Source organism: Pithys albifrons, chromosome 8 (assembly GCF_047495875.1).
Source record: "Pithys albifrons albifrons isolate INPA30051 chromosome 8, PitAlb_v1, whole genome shotgun sequence".
NCBI lineage: Eukaryota > Metazoa > Chordata > Aves > Passeriformes > Thamnophilidae > Pithys > Pithys albifrons.
In genome coordinates this window covers 35,778,502-35,797,738 of record NC_092465.1, presented here as the reverse complement: position 1 = coordinate 35,797,738, position 19,237 = coordinate 35,778,502, and the positions used below count along the sequence as shown (strand labels likewise).

The 19,237-nt window shown below is 52.0% G+C and overlaps 1 protein-coding gene across 1 annotated transcript in view; it reads left to right on the top strand.

Moving 5' to 3' along the window:
- The window catches only part of IQCA1 (IQ motif containing with AAA domain 1), a 107,422-nt gene that overhangs the window by 38,629 nt on the left and 49,556 nt on the right, over positions 1–19,237 (top strand). Inside the window, exon 7 of the mRNA XM_071562193.1 lies at positions 17,296–17,380. Within this exon, the coding sequence (XP_071418294.1) occupies positions 17,296–17,380 (85 nt within the window). The remainder of the gene's footprint in view (positions 1–17,295; positions 17,381–19,237) is intronic.

Below are 19,237 nucleotides of genomic sequence, written 5' to 3'. Positions count from 1 at the left end.
GTGCACATCGAGCTTCCCAGGGGGTTTTCAACATCACAGGTCTCCTCCTGAGCTATTGTTTAATCACCAATGCTGCACATGAGCACATCTTCACCAGCTTTCCAAGCACTGCTGTTCCCCTCCAGACAGACATTTGGATATCATTAATCACAAAGTCATTAGGGATCTTCCCTGATTGGCTTCTCCTTTCCCTGAGTTTTTTCCTACTGACTTTGTCACTGAACACAGGGTCAGGTCCTGACTTTATCCACCAGTCCTCATTCCAGGCAGGCTCCCACCCACTTCCAAGGGGATTCACAGACTAAGACATGGTTGGTTTTGAGCAAGCTTATTGATTTCAGGATTTTCCAAAGGTGCTACAGCCAGGCAGGAGCACATGGTCTTGCTCCCCAAGCAGGGGAAAGTCAAGGGAAACCATTCCAGTGCCTTGGCACTTTGGGCTTTCTGCCTGTGGTGAGGCTTTTCCTGGGCCTCTTTTGCAGGAATGCTCAGAACTTCAGGCACCATTTGCACTGCACACCTCTTGCCACACTTGTGTATAAATTATACATTAACAACATTAAAAGCTCATTCAGGTCTCAACAGCCACTCAGCACAAAGCCATAACGAGGTGGCTCTTCTACAGACCAGGCTCTCCTCCACTGTTCTCCTCAACCTGCTTGTTTCTAGATCACTTTACCCAAAAAGACAACCTTTTCCCCACCCCATTTCTGTCCCAGTTTCTGTCTCTGTAGTTTCCAGCTGCAAAGCTCTAAACACCCTGGTGGTGACTGCAGACCAAAGGCAAGATTCAAAGCTGACTCAGGTCAGCCTGTGGAGGGAGGACTTTTGCAGGGACAGCAAAGACACTTTGTGCCAAAAAGCAAGTTGATCAAAGGGAAAGAAGAAACTTCTTGTTCCAAAACTTGTGAGCAAAAAGATGGGTCTAATTAGACCTTTTCATTTATTTAGCATCACCAAAATTATGCCTTTAAGCAGCCTCCATCTTGGAAAAACCTGAATCAATGGAGCCAATGTTTTCAGACCTATATACTCAGTGTCAGCATCTAAACTTTCAGTCCAAATGGCTGAGCTTGACAAACCTGTGATCAGCTGAAAAACAGAGCTCTGTAAAGGCCAGTGTCAGGCAGAGGCACAAGGAAAAGTGCTAAAACCAGAAGTGGAAAATCAGGGCAGCTGTTTTGGTGCTGTTGGGGCAGGACCAGCACCAAGATGAGGTGACCTGTCAGAGATTCCAGAGGGACAACAGCAGGCAGGTGCCTGGGCACACAGAGACACAGCCCCCCCAAGCCCCAGAGAAGGCACAGAGTTATGACAGCAAGCAGGTCTGGCACCTCCTTCCCCCACAGCTCTGCCAGGGATGTGCTTTCCCAGCCCCATTTTTGGTGTAAAGCTTTCCAGATACTTTACTCTGCCCCACAGCCTCCCGTTCTCAGCCATGGCCCTCCTGAGCACTGCTCTGCAGGGTCATTCCTGCCTTCACTTGCTTCCTACTTCTTGATTGCTAGCACTACAGAAGCAAAACTGACCAGCACAACAAATTGAGGTTAGATTCCCTTCTTCAAATGGTTTCAAGTGGCCCACAAATACCCCCAGTCCACTGACCTTGAGGCTAAACCTCCTGCTTAGAATTAAAGCTCCTAAAAATATTCATTCCTTTGTACGTCCAAAAGTCTGGAATCAGCTAAAGTAAATAGCATTAGTCTGAGCTGGCCTATTTGCACACAAGAAAAGAAATCTGGTAACTAATTATTTCATTTTGCTCAAGTAGTTCATGCCCATCCCTGCAATACTTGGGAATTAAAAGTCTGAGAGTGCAGAGTGTTCGTGACCTAATGGCACAGCCCCCCAGTGACACTCTCTGGGACACTCCCCAGGCACGGGGTGTGTGTGTTGGCACAGGGGGTCCCACAGACACAACATCACCTCACCCCTGCCAGCAGTGCCTACAACACAGCTCTCTGTGTCCCCTGAGGCAGCACTGGGCTCCTCCTGGGCACAGCTGTGGCTGGTGCCCCGCTCAGAGGCTGTGTGAGGCTGCTGAGCTGCTCCACTCCTCCCTCCAGCAGAGTCCTAACACAGCACACAGCATTTCTGAAGGCAGAACAGCCCCATGGGGTGTTTAACGCTGATAACTGCAGCCTGAGTTTCATCTCAGAGCTGGTTTCTCTTCCAGGAATCCAGCTAGAAACCCACTAGGGCTGGCCCAGGGGAGCCCACTCTGCCATCTGATCTATTCTTGGTTTAACCAGCACAGCAGAGTCCCAATCAGGGAAGAAAGGAGGGAGTGAATCCCAAGGGGAAGAGGAAGAGCCCCAGCCCAGCTATTATTTCACTGCACTGTGCCAGGGAGAGGTATCTCCTCCTGCAAGTTCATACAGAGCAGGTGGGAGAACCAATTTTCCCACTCCCATTTCCAACAAGCAAAGCAGATGAAGATCTGCCGGGATACATGAACAAGAAACAGGCAAACTAAAAAGAGTCAGGAGTCCCACTGGTGCCTGGTAGAAGGACAGAGGAGCACTGAAGAGCCAGTGGCTGGCACAGGAAAGGTGTTTAATGGGTATTCTGGGAAGAGAAAAAGACTGAGCAAAAGCTTAGAAGTAAGGAGAATAAAAATGAACACGGAGCACAGAGCAGTGGCTCCCAAACTACAGCCCTTGCTCCACAGAAGGATCTCTTTGGAGAAGCAAGAAGAGGGGGCGGCAAAGACATTTTCAGCCTTGGCTCTGTAGAATGCAAACAAGAAAGGAGGCAAGTCGGGTGAAAAAGAACCATGGCATGGTCTGACACAAGCAGAGCAAAGGCACAGCAGAAAGTCATGAGGAGCTAGAGAGGCAGAATCAGAAGAGGAGGGATGAAAGAGCCAGATAAGTGGGGGAAAAAACCCTATGCATTACCAGTTTGAAAACAGGGACAGTTAGAACCAAAGAGTGATAGAAAATATTAAGTGTTTCCAAGGCAAAGATAAAAGAGAGGTCCCCAAATGCCTATTCCAGGTGAATACAGAAGAAATACTTGTTTGTCAGGAGGACAGATTGATCTATGCAGGTGAAGGCATGCAAGTTATGGCTGGGAATGTGGCTGTGGATGACAGCCTGTTATTCTCTCTCACAAGAGGAGAGTTTAATTCTGAAATACAGGTTCACTGGCAGTGGGTTTCTCAGAGTTTGGGGACCACAGCAGAATCTGATGGAATGTGAGGCTGACTCAGGGCACTGTGGCTTCAGTGTGCCATCAGGATTGGTTAACACGCTCTTGGCAACTTACTTAAGTGTGAATTTCAAGTGAACTCCATCCACACCCAGGAGGCTTCCATCATCTGGCACAGAAAATTCCAGGCTTGCACTGAAAATGGGTGGCAAGCAGAAATGATGAGTTGAGGGGGGAGAAGAACACAGGCCACAGGAGCAGAACACTGAGTGCAGTCCCAGGGCTGGGACAGGCTCTGTAAGGTGACAGCACGACACCGAGTGCAGTCCCAGGGCTGGGACAGGCTCTGGAGGGTGACAGCACGACACCGAGTGCAGTCCCAGGGCTGGGACAGGCTCTGTAAGGTGACAGCACGACACTGAGTGCAGTCCCAGGGCTGGGACAGGCTCTGTAAGGTGACAGCACGACACTGAGTGCAGTCCCAGGGCTGGGACAGGCTCTGTAAGGTGACGGCCCGACACTGAGTGCAGTCCCAGGGCTGGGACAGGCTCTGGAGGGTGACAGCACGACACTGAGTGCAGTCCCAGGGCTGGGACAGGCTCTGTAAGGTGACGGCCCAACACTGAGTGCAGTCCCAGGGCTGGGACAGGCTCTGTAAGGTGACGGCCCAACACTGAGTGCAGTCCCAGGGCTGGGACAGGCTCTGTAAGGTGACGGCCCAACACTGAGTGCAGTCCCAGGGCTGGGACAGGCTCTGGAAGGTGACAGCACAACACTGAGTGCAGTCCCAGGGCTGGGACAGGCTCTGTAAGGTGACAGCACAACACTGAGTGCAGTCCCAGGGCTGGGACAGGCTCTGGAAGGTGACAGCACAACACTGAGTGCAGTCCCAGGGCTGGGACAGGCTCTGTAAGGTGACAGCACAACACTGAGTGCAGTCCCAGGGCTGGGACAGGCTCTGTAAGGTGACAGCACAACACTGAGTGCAGTCCCAGGGCTGGGACAGGCTCTGTAAGGTGACAGCACAACACTGAGTGCAGTCCCAGGGCTGGGAAATACGTCAAGGGCATGAGACAAAACGCTTTTTTCTCTTGGAGGTGATTATTTCCCTTGAGAGCACCAGGATACCCCCATGTTAGGTGGGCAGTGAGCTGTGTGGTTTGGTGAGCATTAAAATAAACACTTCCCAGTGCAAAATTCACATTAAAGTTGGTCTATCCCAGTCCCATACTCGGATTGAATCTCAATTAAGACTGAAGAGGTTTAAAGACACTATTTCTGTGGGCACAACGAGAACCCTCCTGAAACCTGAGTCCCATCCATTCTTCCAATGTGTTTCAGTTTTACTGGGAATGTCAGCATGGGGGGGATTAGTCAGACTCCATCAGGCAGGTTGTTTCTATTACCCAGGTCAGAGTCCAGGGCTTTTAAGTCATGCTGCATTTCAGTCCTGTACAGAGGCACCAGAATTTCTCATTATTTATAGTAACTTCTTTAATCACACCAGCTATTACAGTTTGTGTGCTGCCTCAGAGAACTGTAGGACCACAAGCACATAAAGGAGTTTGCTGCTTCTTCTGAGACCCTACTTGTACAAAACAGCTGTATGAATGTAGTACCAACTCAGTAAGATCCTGTCCCACATACAATCCTCTTTGACTTTCCCCATCCCTGGAAGTGTCCAAGGCCAGGCTGGATGGAGCCCTGAGCAACATGGCCTGGTGGAAATTGTCCCTGCCCATGGTATGGAATGAGATGAACTTCGAGGTCCCTTCTGACTCAAATCATTCTGTGATTCTGTGACTTGAGCAAAGAGCATAGAACAAAAAAGAGCAGGTTCAGTATTTACTGAGGCATTTCTGTAATAGCAGGAAACTGCATGACTCTTAAAGCTGTTCAAATAGTCCCCTCTCTCTTCTCAGGGCACCTCAGTGATGCTTTGGTGTTGGAAAGCAAGTTTCCTCTCTTGCTTTGTGTTCCCCATCATACAGGGGGAGCAGCTCTTTCCTGCACATTTTTCTGGCAAGGATCTAATCCAGAATTGGTTATTCTGAAGCTGCTGGTTTAAAGTAGGGCTCTAAGTTAAAGGCTGCAGTCTGAGCAGCTGCAGGAGCCCTCAAGCATTCCAAGTCAAAAACAATTGCTCTGAGGGAGCAAACTCCAGAGACAAAGCTGTGCCATCTGTCTTGTTCCAAACATGCCTCCTGTCATTGGCTCAGCACCAGAGCTGCTGCACAGGGGGAACACTATGCCCAAAACATCCTCTCACCTTCATCCTCCCCATGGGTTTATTTGTTCTGTATGGCAAGGTTTGCAGTTGTGGCAGGCCTGGGAACAAGCAGGAGCAAAGGTGGGAGCAGCAGGCTGGGGCTTCTCCCACACATGTGCCTGTATTCCATCCCTAATCTCTCCATTCCTTGCCCAGGGGAGCTCTGCTATCCTATAACAAGTCTATTCCAAACAACTGATGCTCTGTACAGGCCTGTGGGGCAAGACATTTACAGCTCTGAAAAATGATACAAAAGAGCCCTAAGATTTAGCAGGTGAGTTAAACCTGCCCTGCAGGTCTCAGCCTCCAAACTGCTCTTCCCACACCACCTTCCCTGTCCCACCACTTTGGGGAATTACCCACCTTTGGGCTCTTGGCTTCTTCCAAGTTCCCAGAGAAAATCCCCTATCCCTGGTTCTCCAGCCTCTTTGCCACGTTACCAGCCACTCTCTGCAGCACTGGCCCCATCCACCAAAGAAATTATTAAAAAGCACATTATTAGGCCATCATTTAAATTAACAGCAATTTAAAAAGCTGCATTTTGTGCTTATCATTTGTTAAATTTGGGTGTCTCCCACCGAGTAAGACGTGCAGAAGAACTGAGGCATTTGGAGGGGCAATGCCAGAGCCCTACACAAGGTGCTCAATTCTTTAGCAGTGCCCACGTTTCCAGCCAGTTTCAGAAGGCTGTAAATCACACAGCAGAGACTCACCAGACAGGTACAGGAACACAGCACTCCAGTTGTTTCTTTCCCAACACTAAAAAGGTGAGAGTTAAGGAACTTGGCATCTCTCAAGGCATTACAGTGTGTTTCTTGGACTGCAGAGATTACTGGGGTTTTTTGAGCTACTACTGCTGATAAATGGCTGCTCTTAATACCATCCCTGGCTTAGAGCTGAGCTCATCTGGAATGCTTCCCCTTCTCTTCTCTCACACTTCTGAATTGCCAAAGTAGAGACTCTAAATTATTTTGCTTGCTAGTGAGCTCTTTGGTTATTAGCACTGACCAGGACTATGAACAACTCTAATTATATACATGAATTCTGCAACACTCAGTTTTTCCCTGAGTTTGCCCTCTGTGTACACCTGGTGGTGATTTATTCCAATAAGGCTGCACAAGCCAACTGGGATAACATGGAAAAGTCAAGCACTGTGACTGGTTTCATGTGCATGAAATTGCCTCAGATTTGTCATTAAATAGTTCATTTAAATGCTCATGCAAACCACAGACAACCAGACCTCCCGAGGAGGACAAGGACCTGGGGGTACTGGTGGCCAAGCTTGCCCATGACCACTGGAAATGCTCCAGAACCACCTGCACACAATCCTGTGCCCTGTGCTCTGGGATGATCCTGCTTGAGCAGGGAGGTGGCACCAGATGGGACCCACTGTGGTCCCTTCCAGCCTGTCCCCTTCTGTCATTCTGAGCAGTGAAAGAGAAAGCAGAGTTTGGTTACATCCTTACAAACTTAGGAGCATCCTACCTGTGGTTTTCAGCTTCTCCTTCCCATCACAAGTGCTTTCCAAGGCAGCACAGTCTCAGCTGCAGCAGTGCCAGGAGCTGTGGTGGCAGCCTGGTGGCTCCTGGATCCCTGTGCCAGGCAGGGACATGGCCTGACAATGCTGCTCACACCTGCGAACATCTCAGTCAAGGGAGGCAAAAAATAGGACGTTACGCCAGACTGGACTGTGTGTCTGCATTGATACAACAGATACAAGCTACTGAAATGTGTCTGATGCCACCTTTAATGCCAGCTCAGACCGACCCCACCTTCATCACACTGAAACGATGCAATGGGTTACAAACCCACTAAACTCACATCCTTTACCCCCACTGGCACGGGTGTTATTTTAGTCACCACATCCATCCCCTGTGCTGTCCTGGTTTTATCCCAGTGTATAAATAAGGGTAGGGCAAAGCAGAACTGCTCTGTTGGTTTTAGGCCCTTATTCCCCCATTTTCTAACCAGACAAAGGGTGGATGTGAAAGGGGCACTTTTCCAGGTGGGTGACCTGTCCAGGGCACCATTTCTGAAGCCTCCCCAAAGCACGACCTTCAGGGCAAGGCAGTTTGAAGCAGCCATGCCCAGTGCACAGCCTTCTCCCCCTTCCAGAGATGCATTTTGTTCCACTAACACCTTGACTTCTTACTAAGAAGCAAAAACAAACGCTCGAATTTCTCATAAACAAATCCCATCAGACAAAATGCTCTCTCTATACTCCATTTCACTCCAAATCCCAAAGAAACTTGGGATGTTGGAGGGCAAGTTATTTCTCTTGGCTGGCCTTGCTACAGAAAATGGCATGCTTTATTTTCCTCTTTACAGGATTCATATTGTGTTAATAAAGTTCTGTTGATTCCCTCTGGCTGACTCTGCAGGAAAACTATTCTCGCAAAGCTTCTAGTCTGAGTTAAAGTAATCTTGCTTAAAACTGCCCATAATTGTTTCAGTCTCTTAAGTTTAATGCTAAGCACTGGAAATATTGCCAAGTTTGAGTCAGGGCCAGGTGTTCTGTGAAGGCAGGAGAAGCTGACCAAAGGTAAGGAATTCAGTAAAGGCAGGGGGAATGTGACCTGGCGTTTCTTCCAGACGGCTTCTGTATTTCTGACCTCGCTCTAAAGATACAAGAAAATCCAAACAGAGGAGAGTTTAGTGGGAGTTGTGCACTCCAGAGTGCTCATTATCCATTACACAAGTCCCCCGAGCTGGTGCAGTCCCCGAGGGCAGTTGTTCCTCTGCAGGAAGGTCGCTCAGCCCGATCTGCCCTGCACCGGCTTCGATGGGACCGCATTCCTGAAAGACTGCAGAGAGGCACTGGAAACGGCACTGGAGAGAAACCTGGACACCTGGCTGGCTGTGGGCGAGGGGGAGCAGCCCTCCAGGTGCACAGCCCGGCACCCAGGAGTAGCTCCTCCCAGGAGCAGCTCCCAGGAGCACAGCTTGGCACCCAAAAGTGGCTCTTCCAAGAGCAGCTACCAGGAGCACAGACCGGCTCCCAGGAACACAGCCTGGCACTGAGGAGTGGCCCCCAGGGGCACAGCCTGGCACCCAGGAGCGGTTCTCAGGAGCACAGCCCAGCACCCAGGGGCACCCAGGAATGGCTCGCCCAGGAGCACAGCCGGGCGCCCAGGGGCACAGACCAGCACCCAGGGGCACAGACCAGCACGCAGGGGCAGTTCCCAGGGGCACAGACCAGCACCCAGGAGTGGCTCTCCCAGGGGCACAGACCAGCGACCAGGAGCAGTTCCCAGGGGCACAGCCTGGCACAGAGGAGTGGCCCTCAGGAGCACAGCCCAGCACACAGGGGCAGTTCCCAGGGGCATATCCTGGCACTGAGGAGTGGCTCTCCCAGGGGCACAGAGCAGCACCCAGGAGCGGCTCTCCCAGGGGCACAGCCTGGCACCCAGGAGCGGCTCTCCCAGGGGCACAGCCCGGCACCCAGGAGCGGCTCTCCCAGGAACACAGAGCGGCACCCAGGAGCGGCTCTCCCAGGGGCACAGCCCGGCACCCAGGAGCGGCTCTCCCAGGGGCAGAGCCCGGGACCCAGGAGCGGCTCTCCCAGGGGCAGAGCCCGGCACCCAGGAGCGGCTCTCCCAGGAACACAGAGCGGCACCCAGGAGCGGCTCTCCCAGGAACACAGAGCGGCACCCAGGAGCGGCTCTCCCAGGAACACAGAGCGGCACCCAGGAGCGGCTCTCCCAGGGGCACAGCCCGGCACCCAGGAGCGGCTCTCCCAGGGGCAGAGCCCGGCACCCAGGAGCGGCTCTCCCAGGGGCACAGCCCGGCACCCAGGAGCGGCTCTCCCAGGAACACAGAGCGGCACCCAGGAGTGGCTCTCCCAGGAACACAGAGCGGCACCCAGGAGTGGCTCTCCCAGGAACACAGCCCGGCACCCAGGAGTGGCTCTCCCAGGAACACAGAGCGGCACCCAGGAGTGGCTCTCCCAGGAACACAGAGCGGCACCCAGGAGCGGCTCTCCCAGGGGCACAGCCCGGCACCCAGGAGTGGCTCTCCCAGGGGCACAGCCCGGCACCCAGGAGTGGCTCTCCCAGGGGCACAGCCCGGCACCCAGGAGTGGCTCTCCCAGGGGCACAGCCCGGCACCCAGGAGTGGCTCTCCCAGGAACACAGAGCGGCACCCAGGAGTGGCTCTCCCAGGAACACAGAGCGGCACCCAGGAGCGGCTCTCCCAGGGGCACAGCCCGGCACCCAGGAGCGGCTCTCCCAGGGGCACAGCCCGGCACCCAGGAGCGGCTCTCCCAGGGGCACAGCCCGGCACCCAGGAGCGGCTCTCCCAGGAACACAGAGCGGCACCCAGGAGTGGCTCTCCCAGGAACACAGCCCGGCACCCAGGAGTGGCTCTCCCAGGAACACAGCCCGGCACCCAGGAGTGGCTCTCCCAGGAACACAGAGCGGCACCCAGGAGTGGCTCTCCCAGAACACAGCCCGGCACCCAGGAGCGGCTCTCCCAGGGGCACAGCCCGGCACCCAGGAGCGGCTCTCCCAGGGGCACAGCCCGGCACCCAGGAGCGGCTCTCCCAGGGGCACAGAGCAGCACCCAGGAGCGGCTCTCCCAGGGGCACAGAGCAGCACCCAGGAGCGGCTCTCCCAGGGGCACAGAGCGGCACCCAGGAGCGGCTCTCCCAGGAACACAGAGCGGCACCCAGGAGCGGCTCTCCCAGGGGCACAGAGCAGCACCCAGGACCTGCTCCTGTAAACACAGGAGGATGAGCAAGGCCAGAAGAGAAGGAAGCACACTCAGACCCTCACACCTCGCAAACAAGATGTAGGTGCAGTGCTGGATGTGTGTTTGCCCTCCAAGGGTGAGGATGGCACATCAGGTGTCCTTGGCTCCAACAGGAGATGCCCTCAGTGTTCCTGCAGAGCTCACACCAGGTTTACCAGCAGTGCTGCCCAAGGCTGTCCTGCACTGGAGGAGTCAAACCAAAGAAACTCTAAACAACCTTCCAGGGCTCTGCTTTCCAGTCCCTTTAATCTCCTGCCCATTCCCATGCCATGCTGGGTACAGTTAATGCCCTCTGGCTTTGCCCAAGCTCGCAGCACAGGGTGGTTGGTAGTGCAGTTATGTTTGTCAGGAGGCGATTTCTCCCACTCCTCAGTTAATTTGGGTTTGGGCTCTAAGAAAACTTTGGACAATTTTTTTTGAGCATGTAGAGGGACCAGGACATTTTGTGAGTGTTGATATAGCTGATTTTTTCTTCTAATTTTTGCAGAGCTTCTTTTAATTGAAGCTAATACTGGAATGGTAAATCTTTTTATTTCTCCTTGGCATTATTTGTGTCCATATTGTCTTTTATTTTCATTCAGAAACTCAGGAGTAATTTGCAGTGCTACCATCCATGTCTCCAATTATTCCAAAGAGAAAAGACCTCTTGCCATTTTTAACCAGGAATGGGTTGTCAGAGTTTTGAAGGTACCAATAGGTCAAAATAAAAAAAAATAATTAAAAAATGTTTTTCTCTGATGGTTTGCAGCAGCAACTGGACTAACCAGGAGTCCTGGCAGAGAAGGCTCATGCCTGAGTCTGTGTGAAGGGGAACAGACATTCCCATTTTTCCAGTACACTGATGACCTATTGCTGTGTCTAAAGGAGCAGAAGGATCCTGGACAAGGCAATAAGTTTATGACAAAGCAGAACAAACTATTTCACTGTAAGAACTCAAGAAGCTCAAGAACAACTGCTCTGGGTCAGCCAAAGGCCTACCTTTCCTGGCCAGTAATAATACATGTAATAAAACTATCAGAGAGAATTACCACATTCCACATTCAGGTCTGTCCCCTCCAACTCTTAGTTGGCTTTGAAGTTCCCTTCTCCCATTTCAGATCTGAGGCAGGCACTGGGAACCCAAAAGACCCTTCTAATTGCGATAGTTACTACAAGAAAGGAGATCACCTTTCCCCCCACAAACCTTGCTCTCTCACTCCTCCGTGGGAAGGTTTCTCCTTGCACATTGTTGGCCTGGCTTACATTTGTAAAGCTGAACATTTATCCTGAACAATAAAGTTTCTGATCCTCCAACTGCACCTCCCTTCAAGTGCCTGCACTGAAACACTTCCATGCATAACAATCACACACCCAGGCCAGCTCTGGGGGGATCAGGACCTCAGATAAAACATCACTTGTAATATGTCTGTGTCCAACCTCATTAAAGATGATAAGAATGCTGTGGAAATTAATCTTGCTTTATAATTAATTTTGTATTTGCCTAGGTTATTTTTTCTGGAAGTGATTTTCAAAAAGCCAAAGAAAGCACACACACAAAGGGATAAAAAAATGCAGCAGCAAAGACACTTAAAATAAACCAGCACTGCTATTTAAGTAGCCTGAGAGAACCCATATCAGGTGGGATTACAGAAATAGGCAAGAACTACAAAACAACAGGGGGGTTATTTCTTTAAAGAGCTCCCCCTCTCTTCACTTCTGTCCCTTTCCTGCACAGAACACTCCTCTGTCCCTCACCTGGAGCACACACCACCCTTCATGCCCTCCCTTCTGCACAGAGCCCACATCCTTTGCGACCCTGAAAAGAGTTAAACACTCTTGTTCCCCCAAAGAACAATTCATTTTTCCTGACAAGGCCTTTTATGCAATTAGCTCAAGAAACCATGGCCAAAAAGAAAGAATAACATGTGTAAAACCACGCCAGAGAACAGAGTAGGTAGGAACTTGTTGAGTCTATTACCAGACGAAACGTTTAAATCAATGGTGGGTTCTCATAAATCAAAAGCCATATTGAGCCTTAACTATAACCATCCCTGAGCAATAGAGAGAAAACACTTTAAAAAAATGAAGCTCCTGAAGGAAGGAGAGGGGGAAGCAGCAGATGAGGCAAGTGCAATGTAGGGTCATCTCCCAGACAAGGAATTTATTTTGTAGGTCAGAACGGAGGTGCCCCAGCTCTCAGGGCTGAGCAGAGACTGCCAATCACACCAATTCGTACCAGCCTGGTGGGGATTTGGAGACATTAAAGAACCCTTTGAACCTGGTTAAAACTTGGCCACTTATGCAGGCTGTGCTGTAACAAAGATTGAGCCCAGAAGAGCCAGAACTCTTTGCTCCACGATCAGAGACAAAAGGGTTTGCACTGCAGACCATAAAAGATCATTCCTTTTCAATTACTCTTGACACATCTGAGTTATTATAAGAGGAATAGGTCTGGGCAGTAACAGTGAACCAGAGAACATCATGTAATTCCACATACAGCAGAAAACCTCATCACATCCTTGTCTTTTCTCAGCTGGAGTGGAAGATCATCTCTTTTCACCCCCATCCTCTTCTGGCTGAGTTGGTCTGAGGCAGATTTAGGGTCCCCATTCAGCCCAGTTAGGTGGGTTTTTGTACAGCTCCTTCCCAAACCCTTGCTCTGCTTCCACTGGCAGGATTCACTGTTCCAGAAAAGTCATGGATTTCTCACATACCACAGAGTCTAAAGGTCCCTTCTTCACCAACACCCTCCACAGCCCAGACACCTCCAGCAGTTCTGTTCAAGAGGAGGCTCTCACCCAAAGGGAGGTATTTTCCCTGCTGGGAACTCTGACCCTCCTCAGTCTGATTTGCAGCAGAGGCAGAGCTGCCCAGTGGCTGGGAACACACCCCAGGGGGCAGCAGGTCACCCATGGGGCCATCCCCAGCTCTCTGCCCGCAGGGTTTGGGCTGGGAACACACCCCAGGGAAGAGCAGGTCACCCATAGGGCCATCCCCAGCTCCCTGTTTGGGCTGGGAACACGCCCCAGGGCGGAGCAGGTCACCCATAGGGCCATCCCCAGCTCCCTGTTTGGGCTGGGAACACGCCCCAGGGAGGAGCAGGTCACCCATAGGGCCATCCCCAGCTCCCTGTTTGGGCTGGGAACACACCCCAGGGGGCAGCAGGTCACCCATGGGGCCATCCCCAGCTCTCTGCCCGCAGGGTTTGGGCTGGGAACACACCCCAGGGAAGAGCAGGTCACCCATAGGGCCATCCCCAGCTCCCTGTTTGGGCTGGGAACACACCCCAGGGAGGAGCAGGTCACCCATAGGGCCATCCCCAGCTCCTGCCCACAGGGTTTGGGCTGAGAACACACCCCAGGGAGCAGGTCACCCATGAGGCCATCCCCAGCTCCTGCCCACAGGGTTTGGGCTGGGAACACACCCCAGGGAAGAGCAGGTCACCCATGGAACCATCCCCAGCTCCCTGTTTGGGCTGGGAACACGCCCCAGGGAGGAGCAGGTCACCCATGGGGCCATCCCCAGCTCTCTGCCCACAGGGTTTGGGCTCCTGGGGCTCCAAAGGCTGCCCCAGGGCTTTGGCCCTCCAGGAGGAGGTTTCTTCCCCAGCCATCCCTTCCCATCTCCTCTGTGCAGACCCAGGGCCCAGCCCTTCCCAGCAGCCACAGTTTTTACACACTGCATTTGTTGCTTTAGGCAATGGGCTTTACCTGCATCCTCCATATGAAATCCAACACAATTTGCCTCTGCTTTTCCTTGCAGTCCTTAACACATTGTCAGCACTCCCACTGAAGCAATCACACCGCAAATAAGAGTTGCTTCTTCCAGTTCTGGCATTTACACTTTTATGAGATGCTGGCAAAGTACAACTGGATATTTCCCCCCCCTACAAATGCTGAGCCAATAATAAGTTCCAGACTCACAGAGTTCTGCCTGGCCTCAGCTCTGGGTGTTCCTGACACGCACCATGACTCTCCAAGCTATTAAATGCTCCAATACTCCTGTTATCGAGAGCTTAAGCTTTTTACATGCCCCTCTTCCCTTCCCCTCTCCCCATCACTGTGCAACAAGACTCTCAGGCTCTCCTGACCACCAGTTTGGTTCCTGCCCCTGCTCCTTCCTCAGGGCACGCAGAGAAACAGCAGGTGGGAGAACTTTGGGCAATCTGTGAGTTGGACAGAGTGAGGGCTGGGCAAAGAGAGGGCCAAGGTGCTGTGAACATTGAAAAATGCAGGCCAAGGAGTCTGGGGGGTTTCACTCAACCAAGAGAGCAGTGTGACCAGCAAACACTGGTCTGAAATGCACATTCCAGGGCCCTAAAGCCTTCCAGGGGCTGGAGCTGCAACTCCACAAGCAGGGCAGGTGTGAAGCTCCTCTGCCCCTAGTTCCATTTTCAGGATATTTGGTGATCATGGGAAGCTCTGCAGCTCCACCTTCCCTAAGTTTTGGTTTGCAGCCTGTTGGTGCCACCTCAGTGGGACCAGGGAGGATTTCCACCAAAAGCCTCCTCCACACTTCCAGCAAAACAGGGCAGCCTGCTGGGGCTCCAGTTGGAGCAAGTTCTGACATCATCTGGACTAATGTTCTTATGCTATAATTGCTTCTAATCATGGCCACTTTAATGTTTTTCTAGGAAGTTTCAAAGGGGGAGGGCAGTTTAAAATGATTTGAACAATTATTACTGCAAAGCACGCTCAAAATCATTCTCCAACATTGGGGAGTCCCTCCTGATTTCAGAGCTGTTCAAGGTGCAGCATTTCTGGCAGAGCCCTCTGGAGCCACAGATGTGCAGTTTGTCTCACAAGACAAAGATACAGGAATACAGAATCCCAGAATGGTTTAGGTTGGAAGGGACCCCAAAACCCACCCAGTGCCACCCCAGCCATGGGCCGGGACACCTCCCATTATCCCAGATGGCTCCAAACCCTGTCCAACCTTGGACACTCCCAGGGATGGAGCAGCCACAGCTGCTCTGCTGTTCATGGAGTGCACTCTGGCTGCTCCTTTTACCCTGGTGTTTACAACTCCAAAACAATCTGATACAAAGAGTTGAGGTCCAGTTGAATCCACATTAGCATCTCATGACAAATGCAGGAGACAGCCCATTGTGGTTGGGTGGTGCCAAAAAGGGAAGGCAGAATGAAAATTGAGATTCATTAAGCTTAAAGTGGACTTTGGAGCAAGAAGATCAATGGCTGCATTTTCCTGGGCAGATTTACAGGCCAAATGCCTGCCTGGTTTAACCTCTGAACTCGGGGGGTTTCACAAAGGGAGGAATGTGCCTGCCAGGGTCAGGCATGTGTGTGGTTCCCAGGCACCACAAGAGCAAAGTCGGAGCCACTGCAGCCCAGAGAAGGAAAAGCAAAACCCACGAGAGGCTGGAGAGGGAAATGAGGTTTCAGAACACCCCCAGCCCATCAGACAGTGATTGATAAGCCAAGCAGGAGAGCACAGGAAAGGCTGAAGTCCTGCAAGCAAGAGGCAGATGGAGAATGAGCAGAATCCAAGCACATGGGAGCTGTCTGCTCCAGGGCACTGGTGCCCGTGGGAAGGGACATCCTGCACTGCCCTCTCCAAATGCACAGTCAGCCCTGACTGCTGAATAAAGGCCTAGCACTGCTGCCACTTGTATGAGAAGATGGGCATTGTCCCCTCACCTCAGGCTATTATCAGCATAAGCACCTGCTACAGAAAGGGGAGATGAGCCACAGCAACCAAACAGCTGCACCAGGTGCGAGCAGAACCACCACCCAGGCTGCAAACTATAGCCCAGTTCCCAATTCCAGCAGAACCACCACACAGGCTGCAAACTACAGCCCAGTTCCCAATTCCAGCAGAACCACCACCCAGGAAACACAGGCTGCAAACTACAGCCCACTTCCCAATTCCAGCAGAACCACCACCCAGGCTGTGAACTACAAGCCACTTCCCAATTCCAACAGAACCACCACACAGGAAACACAGGGTGCAAACTACAGCTCACTTCCCAATTTCAGAGTAGAGCAGAATTTCTACAGCACCCAGACATACAGTCCTCATATCACAGAATGGTTGGCTTGGAGGGGACCCTAACGATCATTTGATCCCACCTCCCTGCCATCTCCAGGAGCTGCAAATGATTTAAAAGTGACAGTACAAATCCCAAATGTAACACTAATAACTACTGAGAGCTGGCCCTGGTGCCACACTCAGTGGGCAGCAGACCCCGAACTGGCCCCTCAGCCCCAGTGGGTATTGTCTTTCCTTCCTCCCAGCTGGCACCAAAGTAGTAACAGCTTTAACAGCAGGTTTGGAGGAACTGCTTGCTGTAAACCAGACTTGCAGCAGCATTACCACAAAACTGAGCTGTTTTCTGTCTGTTTGTGAGCAATGAAACAGGAGCTAATGTTAAACAAAGAAGATGGTGCAGGTTCTTGAGGCCCCAGGCCACACTCAGCAGATCTGGAACCCCACACTAACACTGACACCCCAGTGCTGAGGCAGTGACCAAAGATTTGCACACAGAACTAGTTGAACTTACAAGTCAGAGCTCCCAGACACTGATGAATGTTTGTTGATTTGTGTAATTGGTGTTACTGTAATTCCAGTGAGGATCCAAACCCTCCACGTGGTCCTACAGAAACAGAACAGATGCTTAACAGTAGACTAAGAAAGTCCCTTAAGGTGCCAGTTGCTTTTTAACAAATGAAAGCAATTTTTAGGAATCACATTGACCTTTCTGAGCTCTTTCCTTCTCGAGGGATATTTAATTTCATTTAGAGGAAACATTACCGTGCTGTTTGAAAGCAGCACCAGGATTTTTCTGCAGTGTCAGAATTTTCTTTGGAACAGAAAAACCTTCCTGATATTACCAAACAAACAGAAAATCTTACTGATAGATTCCAAGGGTGATAAAAAGGCAAGAAGTTGAAGGGTCTTATCAGTATAAATGGCCTTTGGAGCACAGTTATTATCTCTATCTTTTAACCTCATTCTGAAAGCTCTGGAAGCTCCCGGTGTGACCTGGGCCTGTTGGTAACAGCTCTAATGAATTAACTGCACAAAAAGGCACTGCCATAAGAAGCTTCACCACTATATAATATATTTGTCAACCAGATCAAAGATTATGACTTTTAATTTCTTTTCCACTCTTGTTTCTCACACAGGCACATCACAGGCAGGTTTCCTGATTATCCCACTGAAAAGGCAGGAGGTTCAAAGGCTATTTTTTCTGACAAGACTCCAGAGCAGGTACTGTCCGTCTTTATATGAAAAAAAATTAATAAGATTGGGGAAGGAATTGCCACAAAACCTGTCTAGTCCAGCAAATTTTCAGAACCATGTCTCTAGAACCCCAGGAACCTTATGGTTAAAAATCTTTTTGCTCCAAGAGAATGGGTGGGGGCTTCCCAGGGTAAACCACCAAATTCAGGTACCAACATCTGTTCCATTTCTGGATGTGAAGCCACTTAGGCACGACTGAAGGTGCTCAGGGGATGGAGGGGGTGGCAGGAGAGGGCTCAGCTACCAGGAGTTCCTCTCCTGTTGCCAAATCCACATGGGTGAACTGGCCCTGGTTGCCAGAACTATGTGAGAGAGCCTTGGTGTAAGGGAGGTCAGCAGAGCTGTTCTTGTAGTGAGCTCAGCTGTTTGCCCTGGCACTCCTTCTCCCCATTTCCCTGGCTGGCAGAGGGGGCTGCTGGTCTGTTCCTGGGAGCATCCCCAGCCCAGCTGGGGACAGGGGGTGGCACACAGAGCCCACCCCAAGGATCCCAGCAGGATGAGGAGTCTGGGGAGAGCAGTTGCCCACAGGAAGCCCTGCACAGGGTTTGGCCCCGCCATGATCCAGGTCTGGGGGCTCTGGTGGGACAGGAAAACCAAACAGTGTGAAACTGAACTCTGTGGTCTTTAAAGTTTTACCACTGAGACAGACTGTTGCATGACCTGCCTGCAAGTGCTGCTCTAACACAGGTATAGCAAAATGGTGTTTTCATACAAGGTATAGCAGAATGGTTTGGGATGGAAGCGACCTAAAGATCATCCCATTCCACCCCCTGCCATAGGCAGGGACACCTTCCACTGGAGGACCAGGCTGTGTCCAGCCTGGCCCTGACCATTTCCAGGGAAGGGGAATGTTGAGTTCAGCTCTCCCTACAGTCACAGGGAGGATCCTGGGGCACACCAGCCCTCTGTGTGTGGGCTGGAAGGAGGCAAACACAGGCTGGGCCAGCACTAACCCAAAAATGCAGCCAAAAGCTCCCAACAGCCCTCTGTGCCCCCCTAAAACTGGGCTCAGGGCACCCTCCTGGGTTTGGGCAAGCCAGGGTGTGCTCAGCTCAGCCCTCCTGCCCCAGCACTGTCACTGCTGTTCAGTCAGAGCTCAGCTGAGTTCCCAGACACTCATGGCAGAGCCAGGAAGGCTCTGCTGGTCCCAGCTCTGGGGCAGACACTCATGGCACAGCCAGGAAGGCTTTGATGGTCCCAGCTCTGGGGCAGACACTCATGGCAGAGCCAGGAAGGCTTTGGTGGTCCCAGCTCTGGGGCAGACACTCATGGCAGAGCCAGGAAGGCTCTGCTGGTCCCGGCTCTGGGGCAGACACTCATGGCAGAGCCAGGAAGGCTCTGCTGGTCCCGGCTCTGGGGCAGACACTCATGGCAGAGCCAGGAAGGCTTTGGTGGTCCCGGCTCTGGGGCAGACACTCATGGCAGAGCCAGGAAGGCTCTGCTGGTCCCGGCTCTGGGGCAGACACTCATGGCAGAGCCAGGAAGGCTCTGCTGGTCCCGGCTCTGGGGCAGACACTCATGGCAGAGCCAGGAAGGCTTTGGTGGTCCCGGCTCTGGGGCAGACACTCATGGCAGAGCCAGGAAGGCTTTGGTGGTCCCGGCTCTGGGGCAGACACTCATGGCAGAGCCAGGAAGGCTTTGGTGGTCCCGGCTCTGGGGCAGACACTCATGGCAGAGCCAGGAAGGCTTTGGTGGTCCCGGCTCTGGGGCAGACACTCATGGCAGAGCCAGGAAGGCTCTGCTGGTCCCAGCTCTGGGGCAGACACTCATGGCAGAGCCAGGAAGGCTTTGGTGGTCCCGGCTCTGGGGCAGACACTCATGGCA